This window comes from Bidens hawaiensis, unplaced genomic scaffold, assembly GCF_021521415.1.
Source record: "Bidens hawaiensis isolate Kalapana, Puna unplaced genomic scaffold, B.hawaiensis_p1.1 tig00073057_1, whole genome shotgun sequence".
Classification (NCBI taxonomy): domain Eukaryota; kingdom Viridiplantae; phylum Streptophyta; class Magnoliopsida; order Asterales; family Asteraceae; genus Bidens; species Bidens hawaiensis.
Genome location: NW_027502729.1, coordinates 24,308 through 40,040, shown reverse-complemented (window position 1 = coordinate 40,040; position 15,733 = coordinate 24,308). Strand labels below are relative to the sequence as shown.

Genomic DNA, 15,733 nt, shown 5'->3' with positions numbered 1-15,733 from the left:
AGCTCCAAGCCGAGCTCAGTGAGAACAGAGCCAGTGCCAACAGCGCCTTCGTGAAGCGCGGGCATGAGCTTCAGGCGGCGCGGGAGAAGCTGCAGGCGGCGGAGGCGGATGCTGCCAAGTACGCGCGCAGAGCGCGCGACTTGGAGCTCGAGGCGGAGGCGCGTGACCAGGCTCTTGTCCAGTCTGTCACTGAAAAATCTTCACTGGAGAGTGAGGTTGCGCGCCTGAAGAAGGAGCTGGCGGCCGCGCAGGCCGATAAAGATGAAGCCCTGGCGACGGCAGCGTCTAGCCAGGAAGCACTTGATGCTGCGCGGGCGGAAAAAGAAGAAATCTTGGCGGCAGCAGCGTCCGACAAAGAGGAGCTAAAAAAGACTAAGGAAACTGTTGAGTTATTAAACTCTCAGGTTCCTGCCCTCGAGACGTCTGTTGCTGGCCTCAGCGCAGGATCGCCACTGGCTGATCTCACAGGGCATGACTCGTTGCGCTTACGCGATGAAATACTCAAACGAGTTTCAGGCCCTGGTGATGGATTGCAACGCTGCCGCGCGCTTGGTGGGCCGAGCTGAAGGGTTCACGGATGGTTATGAATATGGCATGTTGAAGAAGAACCCATCCGAGTACCCTTATCAGAGCAACGCTGCCTGCGCGGAAATGACCGCGACGGGGGAGAAGTACATGAACACTCCCATTCCCATCCTTGCGCAGGTATTTTAACCTTAATGAGATTGCCTTGACTTATTTTCTAAGTCTTTTTGTACTCATATTTTTGCTTATGATTTGCAGATATCCGCGCTTGCTGACCAGCCCGACCTCGGCGCGCTAAAGAAATTACTTGACGAGTGCGAAGGGGCTGGCGGCGACGATGGCGCGGAGAATGCTGGCGTTGCTAGCGGCTCTGGCGTGGCCAAAGGATCCGCTCCTGACACTGTTGCGCCAGAAGTCTCCATACAAGATGAACAACTTGACTACGGTCAGTTTGGAGATGATGAGGAGCAGGCTGCGCCAGATGCTGAGGGCGATGATGAGGATGATGAAGAGGCTGATGTCAACGTGGAGACTTGAGAAGCCCTTCATGTTTTTTTTTTTTTTTTTTTTTTTTTGTAGTTTGTATCTCATCTTGTAAACTTGTAAATTTCAATACTTTGGAATGAAATATTGTTGTTCCCTTCTTCACATATTGCGCATTCGCATTCATCTCTTTATATCGCATGTTTGCTTGTCGAATATAAGATATGCTTGCACGTTGGAATAAGAACAAGGTTGTAAGGAATTTATTATACTTAACCCTTGTCATATTGTAAGTGATTTTGCCATATCTTGATTATGTTGACACGTGTCTTGGCGCTTTCATTATTCCTCTTTTGCGCGACGTTATCGCGCGTTTATGGAATTATGAGTTTTTTAACCTTACGCGTCAGTATGTTGCTCAGATATCCATTGCAGTTTTCTGCGCGACCCCAACCTGAGACCTTAACAACTATGTTTTGGCATTTGCTTTGCCTTAGTTGTGTTTAGGTGTTTTATGGTCAGGCTGCGCAGTATGTAGGATGGATGTTGTGAGTGATTTGAGCTAAGGCTCACATTATTGGGCTAAGGCCCTGACGTTTTAGAGTTAAGACTCTTTAACGCGTTTGCGCATGTATGTTTTACTTCGTTTTATTTTGTTTTGATGTCAATATAATGTTATCATATTGCTCAAAATTAATAAAGGGAAGTGTGAAACATGTATGCGAAAGGTAATAGAATTGGGCTAAGGCCCTGACGCTTTAGAGTTAAGACTCCTTAACGCGTTTGAGCTTGAAGCTCGCGCATGTATGTTTGTACCTCGTTTTATTTCGTTTTGATGTCAATACAATGTTGTCATATTGCTCAAAACTAATAAAGGGAGGTGTGAAACATGTATGCAAAAGGTAATAGAATCCACATTAATAGAAGATAGCGCGTATCAATATTCATAATGGCTTAAAAAGCCTTGATTACAAACTTGACATTTACATGAAACATTTTCTAAGCTGTGCCGCGTTCCATGCGCGCGGGATCTTCTTTCCATTCAAATCTTTTAAAGCATATGCGCCTTTCCCCAATTCTTCTGAGATTTGATAAGGTCCCTCCCAATTGGGGGACAATTTTCCCGGGGGTATCGCGCGGCTAGCTTCATTGTTTCGAAGGGCAAATTCATTTTTCTTGAAGTGGCATTCTTTCACGCGCTGGTTGTAATATTTTTCCAGCTTTTTCTTGTACTTGGCTTCACTGATGATAGCCGCCTCTCTGCGCCCTTCAAGTAAGTTGAGATCCAACCTCCTTTCGCGCTCGTTATCAGTCTTGTTCATCATGAGCACTCTATGGGATGAGCATCCAATTTCTGCTGGAATCATTGCCTCTGTTTCATAGGTTAGGCTGAACGGGGATTCGCCATTGCTGGTTTTGCTTAATGTCCTGTGTGCCCACAGGACATTAGGTAGCTCTTCAACCCACGAATGGATTCTCCCTCCAACCTTTTCTTCAGCCCATTTAACAAGCTTTGATTCGCGCGCTCCACTTGGCCATTCCCCTGAGGGTGATATACCGAAGTGAAGATTTGGTTGATGCGCAATTCCTTGAGCCAGCTGGATATCTTCTTGTCAGTGAATTGCTTGCCATTATCGCTCACAATTTCCATGGGCAAGCCAAAACGGCATATGATGTGGCTCCAGATAAACTGCTTCATCGCTTCGGCTGTGATTTTTGCTAGTGGCTTGGCTTCAACCCATTTCGTGAAATAGTCTACTGCCACTACCAAAAATTTTACTCGCCCTGGCGCTTGCGGTAGGGGACCCACAATGTCGATTGCCCATTTGTGGAAAGGCCATGCGGAGGTCACCGGAATCAAGTTGTTCTTTGGCCGCATGGTGTTTGGCGCATAGCTCTGACATGCTTTGCATTTTTGGATCTCTTTTAGAGCGTCCAAGTACATGCCAGGCCAATAGTAACCTGCGCTCATTGCCTTGGCAACCACCATGCGCGGGCCAGCATGTATTCCACAGATTCCTTCATGTATCTCTCTGATCACATAGCTTGCTTCCTCAGCATCTAGGCATTTCATGAGCGGCCCAAGATAAGAGCGTCGATACAATGTACCATCAAGCAGTTCATAGTTCTGCGCCTTGTGTCTTATCTTCCTCGCTTGCGCGCGATCATCTGGTACCTTTCCCTCCTTCAAGAATTCCATTATTGGAGTTATCCATGATGAAGGGGTTGTATGAGTTACCAGGACAGACTTCGCTACCACCGACGGGTTGCTCATTACTTCTACCCTGACATCTTTGCCAAAGTGATCAAAACTGGTTGATGCCATCTTACTCAGCGCGTCTGCAGATTTGTTTTCACTGCGCGGAATATGAATGATTCTGAAGCAGTCAAATTGCTCGATGAGCTTTTTCGCCTGCTCTAGATATAGAGGCATGGTGTTCTCCTTGGCATCATAAAGGCCATTGACCTGTGCTGCTACCAAGTATGAATCAACATGTGCCTCTAGCTTTTTAACTCCGAATTTTTGCGCGATGCGCAAGCCAGCCAGCAGGGCTTCATACTCAGCCTCATTGTTGGTGCTTTTGAAATCCAACCTGATGGCGTAAGTATATTCATGATTCTCTGGATCCACCAGTTTTAAGCCTGCGCCGGACCCTTCGTTGTTTGAAGCTCCGTCAGTGAACAATCTCCAAACATTTTCTTCATCATTGGCTCGCGGAGGGTCTACCTCGCGCTGAGCCTCTTCAACTCTTCCTTCAGGGACCTCGGCTATGAAATCAGCCAAGACTTGTCCCTTTATTGCTGGACGGGGCTTATAGGCGATCGTGTGCTCGCCTAATTCCAGCGCCCACTTTGTAAGCCTTCCCGAGAGCGCGGGGCGCCGCAAAACTTGCTGGATGTTGTAACCCGTCAGAACTTCAATGGGATGACCATTGAAATATCTATGAAGCTTGCGCGACGCGTGTGTTAGTGATAAAACTAACTTTTCCATGATGGAGTAGCGCGTCTCAGGATCTGTCAGCACCCGACTCACATAGTATATTGGCGTTTGGATTCCCTTGCGATCCACCAACAATACTGCGCCGATGGCGCGCTCTCCTGCTGATAGGTATAATGTCAAAGTTTCACCAGGAAGTGGAGCTGTGAGTGCGGGGAGATTTATCAAACATTCTTTTATCTCCCTGAAAGCTTGCTCGGCCTCAGGAGTCCATTTGAACTGACTTTTCTTTAAGCAGTTTCTCAATGTATTGACAAATGAGGTAGATTTGGTTGCATGGTTCGCGAGGAACCTGTTTATTGAAACCAATCTACCATTCAGCTTCTGGACCTCTTTCATGGTGGATGGCGAAGGCATGTCAAGGATGGCCTCCACCTTCTCAGGGTTCACCTTGAAACCATCCTTGGTGACCATTACACCTAGAAATTTTCCCTCTAGTACGCCGAAAGTACATTTGCTCGGATTGAGCTTCATGTTAACTTCCTTTAGGCGCCCAAGGGTTTCTTCGATGTCTTTGATCATTTGCTTTTCCTCCCTGCTCTTGATCACCAAATCATCCACATAGACTTCTAGGTTTCTTCCGATTTGCTCGCTGAAAACGGCATCCATAAGTCTTTGGTAGGTGGCGCCCGCATTCTTCAAACCAAAGGGCATTTTTGTGTAACAAAAAACACCCTTGTCGGTTCTAAATGCGGTCTTGTCCTCATCTTGTGGTGCCATTTGAATCTGGTGATAGCCTTTGTAGGCATCCAGGAAACATTTTAGCTTAAATGGCGCCACGGAGTCCACCTTCGCGTCGATGTTTGGGAGGGGGTAACAATCTTTTGGGCACGCTTTGTTGAGGTCTTTGAAGTCAATGCACATCCTCCACGACCCGTTACTTTTCTTTACCATCACAGGATTGGCTACCCACGTCTGGTATCGTATCGGGCGGATGATGTTTGCGCGCAGTAAATCCTCAACCTGCTCATTCATGGCCCTCGCTTTCTCATCCCCCATGACTCTCTTCTTTTGAGCAATTGGCTCTACAGACTTGAAGGTGTTGAGAGAATGCTGCGCCAGGTCGCGCGGAACCCCAGTCATATCAGAGTGTTGCCACGCGAAGACCGACATATATGCTGTGAGCAATATTTTCATTCTCACCCTCGTGTCGTCTGATATCGTTGCGCCAATTGTGATTTTTTGCTCCGGGAATTTCGGGTTGAGAATCCATTCCTCTGGCGCGTCTTCTGCCATTGGAACTTTCATTCTCCCCTCCCGCGGAGTACTTGTCACTGCGCACAAATGATCTCTGTATACAAAAGTTACACCTGTTGGTGTTGGGAACCCCAACGCGCCGTGCGCTGGCGACGGTATGGCGTTAAATTGGGCAATCGTTCCCCTACCCAAGATCATATTGTGGCAAGAAGTGGTGGGCAAGACCAAGAAGTTGACAACTTCGGCTCGCTTGTGCTTCTCATCCCCCATGGTTAGTTCAAATTGTATTTGACCTAGGGGATGAATGATTTCATTGGAAACACCAGAGATCGGTGCATTCACAATTTCAAGCCTTGCTTGGTCTGCCGGATCCAGTTTCCTGAAACATTGCTCATACATTATGTCTGATTCGCTGCCAGTGTCCACCAGGACTTTTGACACTTCGTAATGAGCAATGTGTGTAGTGATAACAAGAGGACTGCTGATAGAAGGGCCTCCCCTGATTCTTGGGAAGATGACTTGTTGCTCGCGCCAATCTCCTTGGATTTGCGCGCTTCTTTTTCTTGATATTTGCCCTTGCCTTCCTCCATCGGCTACACAGATTCTTTTATACTTTTTGCTGGCTGAGGCTCCTGATTGTTCATCATCTGGTCTTGAGTTTTTCACCAGGTGAGCCAGCTTGCCTGATTTCACATCCTTCTCAATTGCATCCTTCAAGTGGTGGCATGCATCAGTGTTGTGTCCTGTGGATTTGTGAAACTCACAGTACTTGCCACTGTCTGATGGTCCCTTGTAGTGTAGTGGCTTGGGGCTTTTGAATTGGACATTCTCAGTGTTTAACACCTGTGAAGGCATTTTAGTGAGTGGAGTCCATATTCTTGGCAGAGGTCTGCTAGGATCTCTGCCGCCCTCCCTCTTGTCACCCTCCCCGCGATTACGAACATCTTTTTGGGGCTGGGGTGAGCTTGGTTGCGCCTGCTTTTCCGCGGAAAAAAACTGGTTGGTTGCAACCTGGACCATACAGAGTTCTGCTTGCCCCTCTTTTCTTTGCTGCGCGGTGACTCAGCTTGATGCGCTCTTTCTCTTGCCCTATCTTGGGCAATTTGTTTTTCATTCCTCGCGAAAACTCGCGATGCTTCCATTAACTTGGCCCACGTGGTGGGCATACCATCTCTGCTTACGAGAGCTCGTCGGAGTTGATCACTGCGCGCGCCTTGTATAAAGGCCACGCGCAGTAGTTGCTCAGTGATCCCTCCGATCGCCAGAGACTCCTGATTGAAACGAGTGATGTAGTCTTCAATCGTTTCATCATTCCTGCGCACGCAGTGCATGATGTCATCAGGGTCGCGCGTGTGTCTGCGCTGCTGTACGAAGTGGGCTTGGAATTTTTCCAATAGTTCCTCGAACCCATCAATTTGCCCAGTCGGCAAGCTCTCGAACCAGACACGCGCCGCGCCCGTTAGGCAGCGAGCAAACATGTGACACCATGTTGGCATCGTCCAGCTCTCTAGGTTTCCCGTGTTGTAAAAACCTTGCAAGAAATCGTCTGGATCTGTTGTGCCGTCATATTTACCCAAACCACTTGGCATCTTGGTTTTGTGCTGGATGGGAGCCTGCGCGATGCGCGCAGTGAACTTTGAATGCTTTACCAAGATGGCTGGTCTGTACGGTGTGGTTACGTCCACTTGCCCTCTAACTGGTGGGCTGTACGGCATGTGCAGATCCAGATCGGCTCTGGCTCCAGGCGCCATGTTCACAGGCGCGCGGAGCTGCGAGCCTCCTGCATGAGTATCTCGTGTCTTCCTCATGCTGTGCATTTCTTCATCACTGAACTCAGTGTGTGCAGTGTGAACAGAATGTCCTTCTTCCGGCGCGCGCGGCCTTTTTGTTCCATGAACAGTTTGCTTATCAAGCGCTTTCCTTTGTGTTAAGTCGGCTAGCTTTTTCTGTTTGACCATCTCATTATACTTGTCCATTAGACGCCGCTGCTCGTTTATGAGCCATTCTTTAGGGTCGTTTGTTTCATCTTCTGGACCCATTGGTCCTTTCTGTTTCGCGCCGGCAAGATTTTGTAACGTAAGATCGTCTGGAGGAGTTTCAGTCTGGTCATGAGGAGTTGTGATGAAAGGATGGTTACTGGTGGCGCGCGTAGAATCACGCGGCGCCCTCAGAAACTGTTGTCCCTCATTAACATCCTCACGTTCAATATCCTCCAGAACTTGATCAACGTTATGAACGCCAGAAACCATGGTGAAAATTGGTTTTTTTATAGATCTGATGAGATCTTGTTGCCGTTGTAACAGTGGATGGCGCCAATGAAGAAGCGTGGATTGGCTCTCTGGTAGACGATCTACTTTCCTCGGGTGTGATTATGCTATTTCACCGATGGTTTCTCTTGGATCTGGGTTCTTCCACCTACAAAATGAACAGCACCGTCAACTTACCCCTCAGAAAGGGACAGAGGGGTCCTCTTTGGGGTAACCCTCCGGTGTGAGAATAAGTATTTGTGGAGAAGATAATAATATGAGAGTAAGGAAATCTGGAGAGTATTGCTTAATAGCTGAATACTCTGTGATTGTATGTTATCAGGTGATATTTGATGATCATTCCTTGTGGAGTTGATGCTGTATTTATAGTGCTAGGGTTTCCACTGATTGGGCTCAGACCCAATTAGGGTTTTGTTGGCCTCCTCCAATTGCTCTGCGCCACGTGTCCCCTGGGACACCTGGTGCTTTCTCATTGGTTGTAATCACGTGGTAGCACATGTGTCATGCTGAGTTGTCCACCTTTCATTTGGCAGTTGTCACATCAGCATATTCTTATTCCTTAAAAAGATACCTTCTGGAAGGTTGTCTGACGTGCACAATCAAGGTTGCCCTAATCCTGATTTGGAAAAGGACGAGGTTGATTATGTGCATGTGTGATATGCGCCAATCCTGAGGATGCGCGAGGTCTTCTCTTTTATTCTCACGCGTAGATGTTTCATGCGCAGATGTGATATGCGCCGCGCGATGATGCGCCACGCGCATATGTGAGATGCGCGAGCATATGTGATGCGCGAGCATATGTGTGCCTGGGCATATGATGCCTGAGCATGTGTGGTGCCTGGGCATATGATGCCTGAGCATGTGATGCATGAGCATATGTGATATGCGCCATGCGCGTAGGTTTTAGCTTTGTGCCTTCATAATGTCTTGATTTCAAGCTTCTTGTCTATATCTTGTGGGTTGACCCGCCTCGCTTGGTGTTGAGGCGGGTACATACCTCTTCAGTATGTGTGTATATAGGTGGCGGCAGCCAAGGGAGAAGTGGGAGAGGAGTTCCGATCGGGATTTGTGTGGGAAGAAGAATAATAAGTTAGGGTTTATTATTATTATTATTATTATTTATAATAATCTATGTTACACTTTGGCCCCTCCACTTCCAAGTATTACTTATCTAGCTTAAACTAACTTATTTACATCTTGAGTTAGTGTTTATAACGATGTTATCACACAACACATAAGTCTAACACATAATTATCACATAATTACTGTTTTGACGTTTTTCGTTTTTTCACCAATCGTTTGTGTCAACTCGTTTGCGTTTCGGTGCAATTCCCGAAAGACTACACATGTAGTAAGTGTTAAGCGTCATTTAAACCCTAGTTTAAATGTAATGAGGTATGCGTTATAGATTCAGTGATCTTAAGTTTGAATTGACGGAGTTGAGTTAACGGAGTTAACCTGAAATTGACGATTGTCACAAAATATTAAAATAATAAAAAAATATTAAAAAATCTAAATTCAAATAAGAAGATATCCTACATCAATTTTTGCTTTTAATAATTTGACTAGGTTTAAAACCCGCCACGTTGCGGCGGCTTGATGCAAATTCGGTTGTTATTGGTTAAGCTCGTCACAATATCTACACTAAATCAAAAAAATATGTATGTGAACACCTGAAATAGTGTCAGTACACGTACAACTTATGATCAAAGCGGCATACGGTCGGTATCGGTTAGGTTTGTATCGGTCCCAACGCTAAATTAGAAAAACAAAATAGTAAACGTATAGCTTATGATACAAAAATAATATATATAAAACGATGTTTATTCGGTTGAAAAAATAAGGATGTTGTGGAAGGAATTCGGCCAGTATTGATAGGTTCACCACAAAACTGGACTATACCCAAAAAATAATTGCGAAGAATTAACATACTTGAAACAAAAAAAACACAGGTGTTGCTGAGGCGAATCGACACACATTCGATCGGTATCAGTTAGGTTCGTTATTGTACCAAAAGTAAACATAAAAAATAATTCTGTTATTGGCTAGGTTCGTTACGGTACAGAAATAAAGAAACAAAAACTTAGGAGTTTTTACGATGAGTCGATGCATATTTAGTTGGTATAGTTTGGGTTCGTTACGATATCAGAAAGTTGTGTATAGTAACGTATCAGCCCATAAGAATCAAAACTTTGTTTTTAGTCGGATTGGGTTTGCTATCCAAAAGGGGGTTGCGGCGCAGCTTGTTACCCGCTTACCTGCCACTTCATTGTAAATCGTTTGGATGTTTCTATGAAATATAAAAGGAGCCAATAAGAAAACTTAACTTCATCAAATATAATACTTAAATAAAACTAAAAAAATGCCTTTAAAAGAAGAATCTAAAATCAAAGATCTTTAAAAAGCATGATGTTATATGCTCATAGTCTATAAAAAGCAAAACAATAAATAGATAAAAAGATGCTCATGTCAATACTCAATAGTCAACAGTAGAGGTGCATAAATCGGGTTTTTTAAATACCCAGGTTCGGGTATAGAACCGGGTTCGGGTATGACCGGGTACGGGTATTGGTAGTAATCGGGTCGGATTCGGGTAGGGTATTGTCTCTAAAAACCATACCCTATGCATCGGGTTCGGGTCGGGTATAGCATCGGGTATTCTAAAACCGGGTATTTGAATACCCTATTATCGGGTATTGAAAAAACCCTATTTACGGGTTTTTTCCGGTATTTTTTTGGTATAGATTGGATTTTTTAAAAGTTTACACTTTTTAGGGGTATTATTCGGGTATTTTTAAGGTATTTTTTGGGTATACATCGGGTATTTGAAATACCCGGTTTCGGGTTCGGGTATTACCGGGTACAAATCGGGTTTTCGGGTATTACCGGGTACAAATCGGGTTCGGTTCGGGTTCGGGTTTTAGTGCCAAAATGCATACCCTATCAGTACCCCTACGGGTAGGGTCGAGTACGGGTTCGGGTATAAAAAACCCGAGTATTAGAAAAACCGGTTCCGGGTATTTATTTCGGGTCCGAGTTCGGGTTTTTTGTGCACCTCTACTTTTGGATGCTTATGGTGTACTTGTTTGATTGATTTATTATTTCTTCAACCAAACTTCCTAATCTATTCAATATTGTTTTCGAGAACAAATTTGTATATTAATCAAAACTAGTGGGATTAGAACCACGTTCTTGTGGGGACGTGAACGTTGGTTAGTATTGATTAGCTTCATTACAATACCGATAAGGTACTGACATTTGTTATACCAGTCGATGTGCGTAAAAAGACGAAAACGACAAAGTTAAATTTATTTTGTTTAACATTTCAAGAAATACTACAATTAAACCTTAGCATTTTTAAACAATTTAGTTAAAAACAATAACCTGTATTACCAAAAAGACTATGTACCATTAAGTTGAAAGCTCTTCCCATCGTGTAACGCCTACAAGTTATATTGATCATCTTCAATCATCGTCCCATTAAAAGTTATGTTGATCATCGTTGACTCATCGTCGCATCACTTAACAGCGTCACAAGTCAATTAATCGTGATAATCTTCGACCCACGATCTCAACTCAAACAATCATAAAGTCATTTATTTAAGCATCTAAAATAACTCAAAAAATCATATATTATTAGGAGTATAAGTTTTTGATTTAAAGATGATCTATATTAACTTCACATCTTTATATTATAGAGGGAAATGTCTTGCAGACCAAAAGAGACATTATTTAATTTACTCATTTTTATTAATGGACAAAATGCCAATAACACTTAAATGTAACAAAAGTTGTTATATTACTAAACATAACAAAATGAACTAAGTAGATTATGAATTAAATTAACTTAATTCTCATACTAAAAAATAATCGCTATTAAAATTACCGGTTATGTCTTAACATTACTTGTATTAAAAATTCCAAATTTTTAATAAAATTTATTTCAAACACACTAATGAAACAATAGAGATTGAAAACCCATAAACACATTTCATCAGAGTGGAAGTCGTCCCAAGAACCAATTTGATCCAAAAGATAAATATTCACCGTATTTCAAGCAAAAGCGATCTTCAAGTAGTGAAACACGATGAATATTCATCGAATTGGAGAAAAAAATACACCTGATCCGGGAACGGTGTTCCAGTCTGTTTTTTTTTTCACCCGTCATATCAAGTATTTCTCGTTCACCACTACGCATGACCTAATGCCAATGTAGTATAACCAAGTCAGTTATATATCAATAAAGTGAGGTTAGGTTTTTCGTGCATAAACTCAGTTTATACGTAACCGATCTAATTTAACAAAGGCCAAATGTAGATAATGATGGCTAACCAAACCGTTAGACATAAATAATAATAATAATAATAATAATAATAATAATAATAATACTAATAATAATAATAATAATGTACTTTTATAATCTTATAATATCTTAACATATTTGGTAACATAAGTATTTTATTGCATTCAACAACAGGAGAACATTTGCATATTGAACTATTCAGACACGATATTGTTCTAGTTGAACATCTTTTTCGATCAAAGGTTCGTAATCTCCAAGATAACTTTCAAGATGATCCGACAAATCTCCTTTATCGATGTTTTCGTGATGGTAAGATTTGCAAACGAGAGAGAGTATTGTTTGTATCACAAGCCCGTAAAGAAACAATGTCAAAAGATTTACGAGACACACAACACCCAACACGACTCTCTTCCATGCCTCCAACGAGCCCCCTTCCACGACTAACAATTCGAATGCGTATTGTAAGAATACAAACGACATATTCAACATAAAGGAAATCGTAATAGCAACTGAACGGTTTCCCTTAATCAAATATATACTTTTTGTCATTGCTTTAATCCCATAACAGCTCTCTAGAACTGAGACCACGCTTGCTAGTTGCCAAACCACGGTCATGTAAACAAACCCCATCACATACACGACCAAGACCACATTAAAAAGGAAGCCCACAAACACGTTATCAGACAAAACCCCTAAAGAAAACTGTACGACCAATAAAAATAATATGTTGTAAACAAAGAAGGCCGAAAGCATATACGAGAAAGTGATCATGAGCCTTATCCAAACTTTTGGGACGACGCTCATGACTTTCTTGAAAGTCAGCTCAAGTCGAGTGTAGATAGATGCAACTGTGTAGACGACTGCAGCTGTTGACAAAAGGGATAAAATGAAAAGTATAGTGAAGTAGGCAAACTTGAAGAGACAAAACTTGATCCATTCAGATGAAAGTGTGTTAGAAAGATTGATGTATCTTTTTGTACCGGGACGTGTGGATACCTTTTCGGATTCAGTACGATAAATTTCTTCAAATAATAAATTCGAGATCTCAAGATGTGCTAGGAAGATGAAGGTTAGAGGAAGGATAGGTGTGAGTTTAATTTGCCAAAAGATTTTTCTGCATGATCTGATGATTTTGTAGCTTTCTTTTAAGATGGCAAAGAGGCCTAGAAATTGCATATCTTCTTGTTCTCTATCCATTTATTTTGGCTGAAAAAATTATGTATCCAAGAGGTCTTTAATAAGTATCCAAGAGGTATATCGACTTGGTAAATTACCAATATACCCTTCTTTTTCATCATATTTCCACATGTGCCACATTGTTATTTTCTTTTATTTAGTCTAATGCACTATCAAGTATAAAGATTCTTGTATGATATATCATATATAGTTGTGTTTGATCTTTTTATTTTTTCATGTTGTAATGCACATGCAAATAACGCGAGTCATTTGTAAGTTATTTTCATTATTAAGGATTTAAACCTGCAACCTTACATCTGTAAGAGAGACACCATACTACTAGACCAGTTAGTCAGGGGTCATTCGTAACTTATTTAATATCATGAATCTTCATGGTTTTGACAATAAAGTTTCATGTTGGGCTTGTTCCATAGGTACATGATGTATTTACTTGTGGAAATGAACAATATATTAGGCCCAATTAGTTATAGGCTGAAGTAATGATAATTGGGCCTAAATGAAAGTTGATAATAGAAAGTAGAGATGGGCCGTATAATTAAGAGGGTTTTTTTTTAGTTAACATTGAAATTTTAAAATAGTAATACGATCGTGGGGTGTATGGGTTGGTTTGGGGCAGTTTTTGGCAAAACTCATAACCATAACCAATATGTCGGTTAATGGACAACCATAACCATAACCGATCTGTTATGACGGTTTCGGTTAATCGGTTTCGATGGTTATAACAAGTCAGTTATGGGCCGGTTAACCGTATCCAAGACAATGTAATTGAGCCCAAAAGTCTGGTACCAAATATTAAAAAACACGCATGACATCATCCAACAAAATATATATTCAGTAGCATTAATATCAAATATTCAAAAAACCACTTTATATAATCCATCCATCAATGAAATTCAAGTTAATTCGATTACTTAAGTTGAACGGAAAACTTAAAAATGTACAATCGGAGATATTTGGTGAAAGTTAATCCCAAACATATTGTTAGTTAAATAAACGGGTTGGTTCGGTTATGGGCCTTATGGCGGGTATGTAATTATCTTTAACCAAAACTGACCCGTATTTGGCGGTTTTCAAAAATTCTTTAAATCGACTCATTGGTTATGTTGGTTATCGGTCAAAATCAGTTTGGTTATGGCGGTTATGGTTTGATTAACGGTTATGATGGTTAAGTTCCTCACCCTACGATCTGGGCGTGGGATGTTTAATATAGGAATTGATTTTAATTTGAAACATTTTTTTATTTAACCGTATAATACACGGTCGTCTAACTTGTTTAAATATGTATACGCGTAAGTTACGTATATGTATCAAAGTAAGATACACATATGTATCCTATCGAATACTTGCCTTTTTAGTCGCGAATCGTGTTCTTGAAGCTAAATAATGTATATCATGTTTTAAAAAATGGTGGTTTTCAAAAAAAATAATTATTTATGTTGTTTATTTTTTTTCTCACAAATAGATATAAATAGTGTTAATTTTGTTACAATAACTAGAGGAAAAACTGTATTTAAAAATAAAAACTATGAATTCGGTGCACTATGAATGAAACACAACATGTTTATATGAATTAAATACAACCAAACTCACATTTGATAATGCTCCAATTGAATATCTTTCCCACCTAAAGGCTCGTACTCGCCTAGGTAACTTTCGAGATGATTCGACAAATCTCCTTTGTCGATATTCTCATGATGATACGATTTGCAAACCAGATACAACACCGTATGAACTACTAGCCCGAACAGAAAACCAAACAAAAGCAATATGGAACACAAAGCACCAAACCCGACCCTCTTCCATGCATCCAACGAGCTTCCATGTACCACAATCAAGTCAAATACGAACTTTATGACAAAGAATGACAAACTCAACAAAATCGAAACCGAAAAAGCGACTATTTTGTTTCCCTTGATTAGATTCTTGCTCTTTGTCATAGCTTGAAACCCGTATGAACTCTCAAGAACCGAGACCACACTTGCTAGTTGCCAGCAAACGGTCATGTAGACCGAACCAATGATGTATATGATCAAGAACACGTAAACAAAGATGGTCCCAAATGGATAAGGAACCAAAAATATAGAAATGAACATGAACAATATGGCTAGGAAGTTGTAAACAAAAAAGGCTACAAATATGCACAATAAGGTCACAATAAGTTTTTTCCAAACTTTTGGGACGACGCTCATGACTTTCTTGAAAGTCAACTCGTGTCCAGTATAGACAGATGCAATCGTGTACACGACTGCAGCTGTTGATAGAAGAGATAAGATGAGAAAGACTGCGATATACGCAACCTCGAAGAATATAAAGGTGATCCATTCAGATGAGAGCGTGTCAGAGACGTTACTGTACCTTTTTGTACCGGGGCGTGTGTATTGCTTTTGGTGTTCAGTATGCTCGATATCTTGGAATAACGAATTCGAGATTTTGAGATGTGCTAAGAAGACGAAGGTTAAAGGAAGGATGAGGGTTAGGGTGATTTGTGTTAAGATTGTTCTCCATGATATGATGATTTTGTAGCTTTCTTTGAAGATACCAAAGAAGCCTAAAAATTGCATCTCCTCTTGTTCTCTATCCATTGTACAAAGATGAATGAAATTGGTGGGTGCAAATGATCCAAATTGTCTAATGTCTTTAATAATGTAACCAAGAGTTGACTCTTGACTTTGACTTTTCAATAACCATTATACCCTTCGATTTAATCATTATTACAAGATGCGCCACTTGCTCCCTTGATTTTTTCTCAAAACCATAATGTTA

General features: G+C 41.6%; 2 protein-coding genes across 2 annotated transcripts; both read right to left on the bottom strand.

Annotated features, from left to right (window-relative positions):
- Nucleotides 1–11,971: 11,971 nt before the first annotated feature.
- Nucleotides 11,972–13,090, bottom strand: LOC143606115 (uncharacterized). The gene is made up of 3 exons (XM_077081993.1): nucleotides 13,048–13,090; nucleotides 12,560–12,639; nucleotides 11,972–12,475 (listed from the first exon to the last, which is right to left on the bottom strand). Exons 1-3 carry the CDS (start codon nucleotides 13,088–13,090, stop codon nucleotides 11,972–11,974), a joined length of 627 nt encoding a protein of 208 aa, XP_076938108.1.
- Nucleotides 13,091–14,556: 1,466 nt separating this feature from the next.
- LOC143606114 (uncharacterized) lies at nucleotides 14,557–15,576 on the bottom strand. The gene has a single exon (XM_077081992.1). The coding sequence runs from the start codon at nucleotides 15,550–15,552 to the stop codon at nucleotides 14,557–14,559; it is 996 nt and encodes a 331-aa protein (XP_076938107.1). The 5' UTR covers nucleotides 15,553–15,576.
- Nucleotides 15,577–15,733: the final 157 nt, after the last annotated feature.

Excerpts from the sequence above, each read along its gene's own strand:
- LOC143606115 (XM_077081993.1), bottom strand. The coding sequence starts at position 13,090 with ATGTGGCACATGTGGAAATATGATGAAAAAGAAGGGTATATTG. Across the intron at positions 12,640-13,047 it reads TGAAAAAGAAGGGTATATTG|CTGCAGTCGTCTACACAGTT; the intron begins GTAATTTACCAA and ends TTTTGTCAACAG. Across the intron at positions 12,476-12,559 it reads TCATGAGCGTCGTCCCAAAA|TTTTCTTTAGGGGTTTTGTC; the intron begins GTTTGGATAAGG and ends TTGGTCGTACAG.
- LOC143606114 (XM_077081992.1), bottom strand. The coding sequence starts at position 15,552 with ATGGATAGAGAACAAGAGGAGATGCAATTTTTAGGCTTCTTTGGTATC.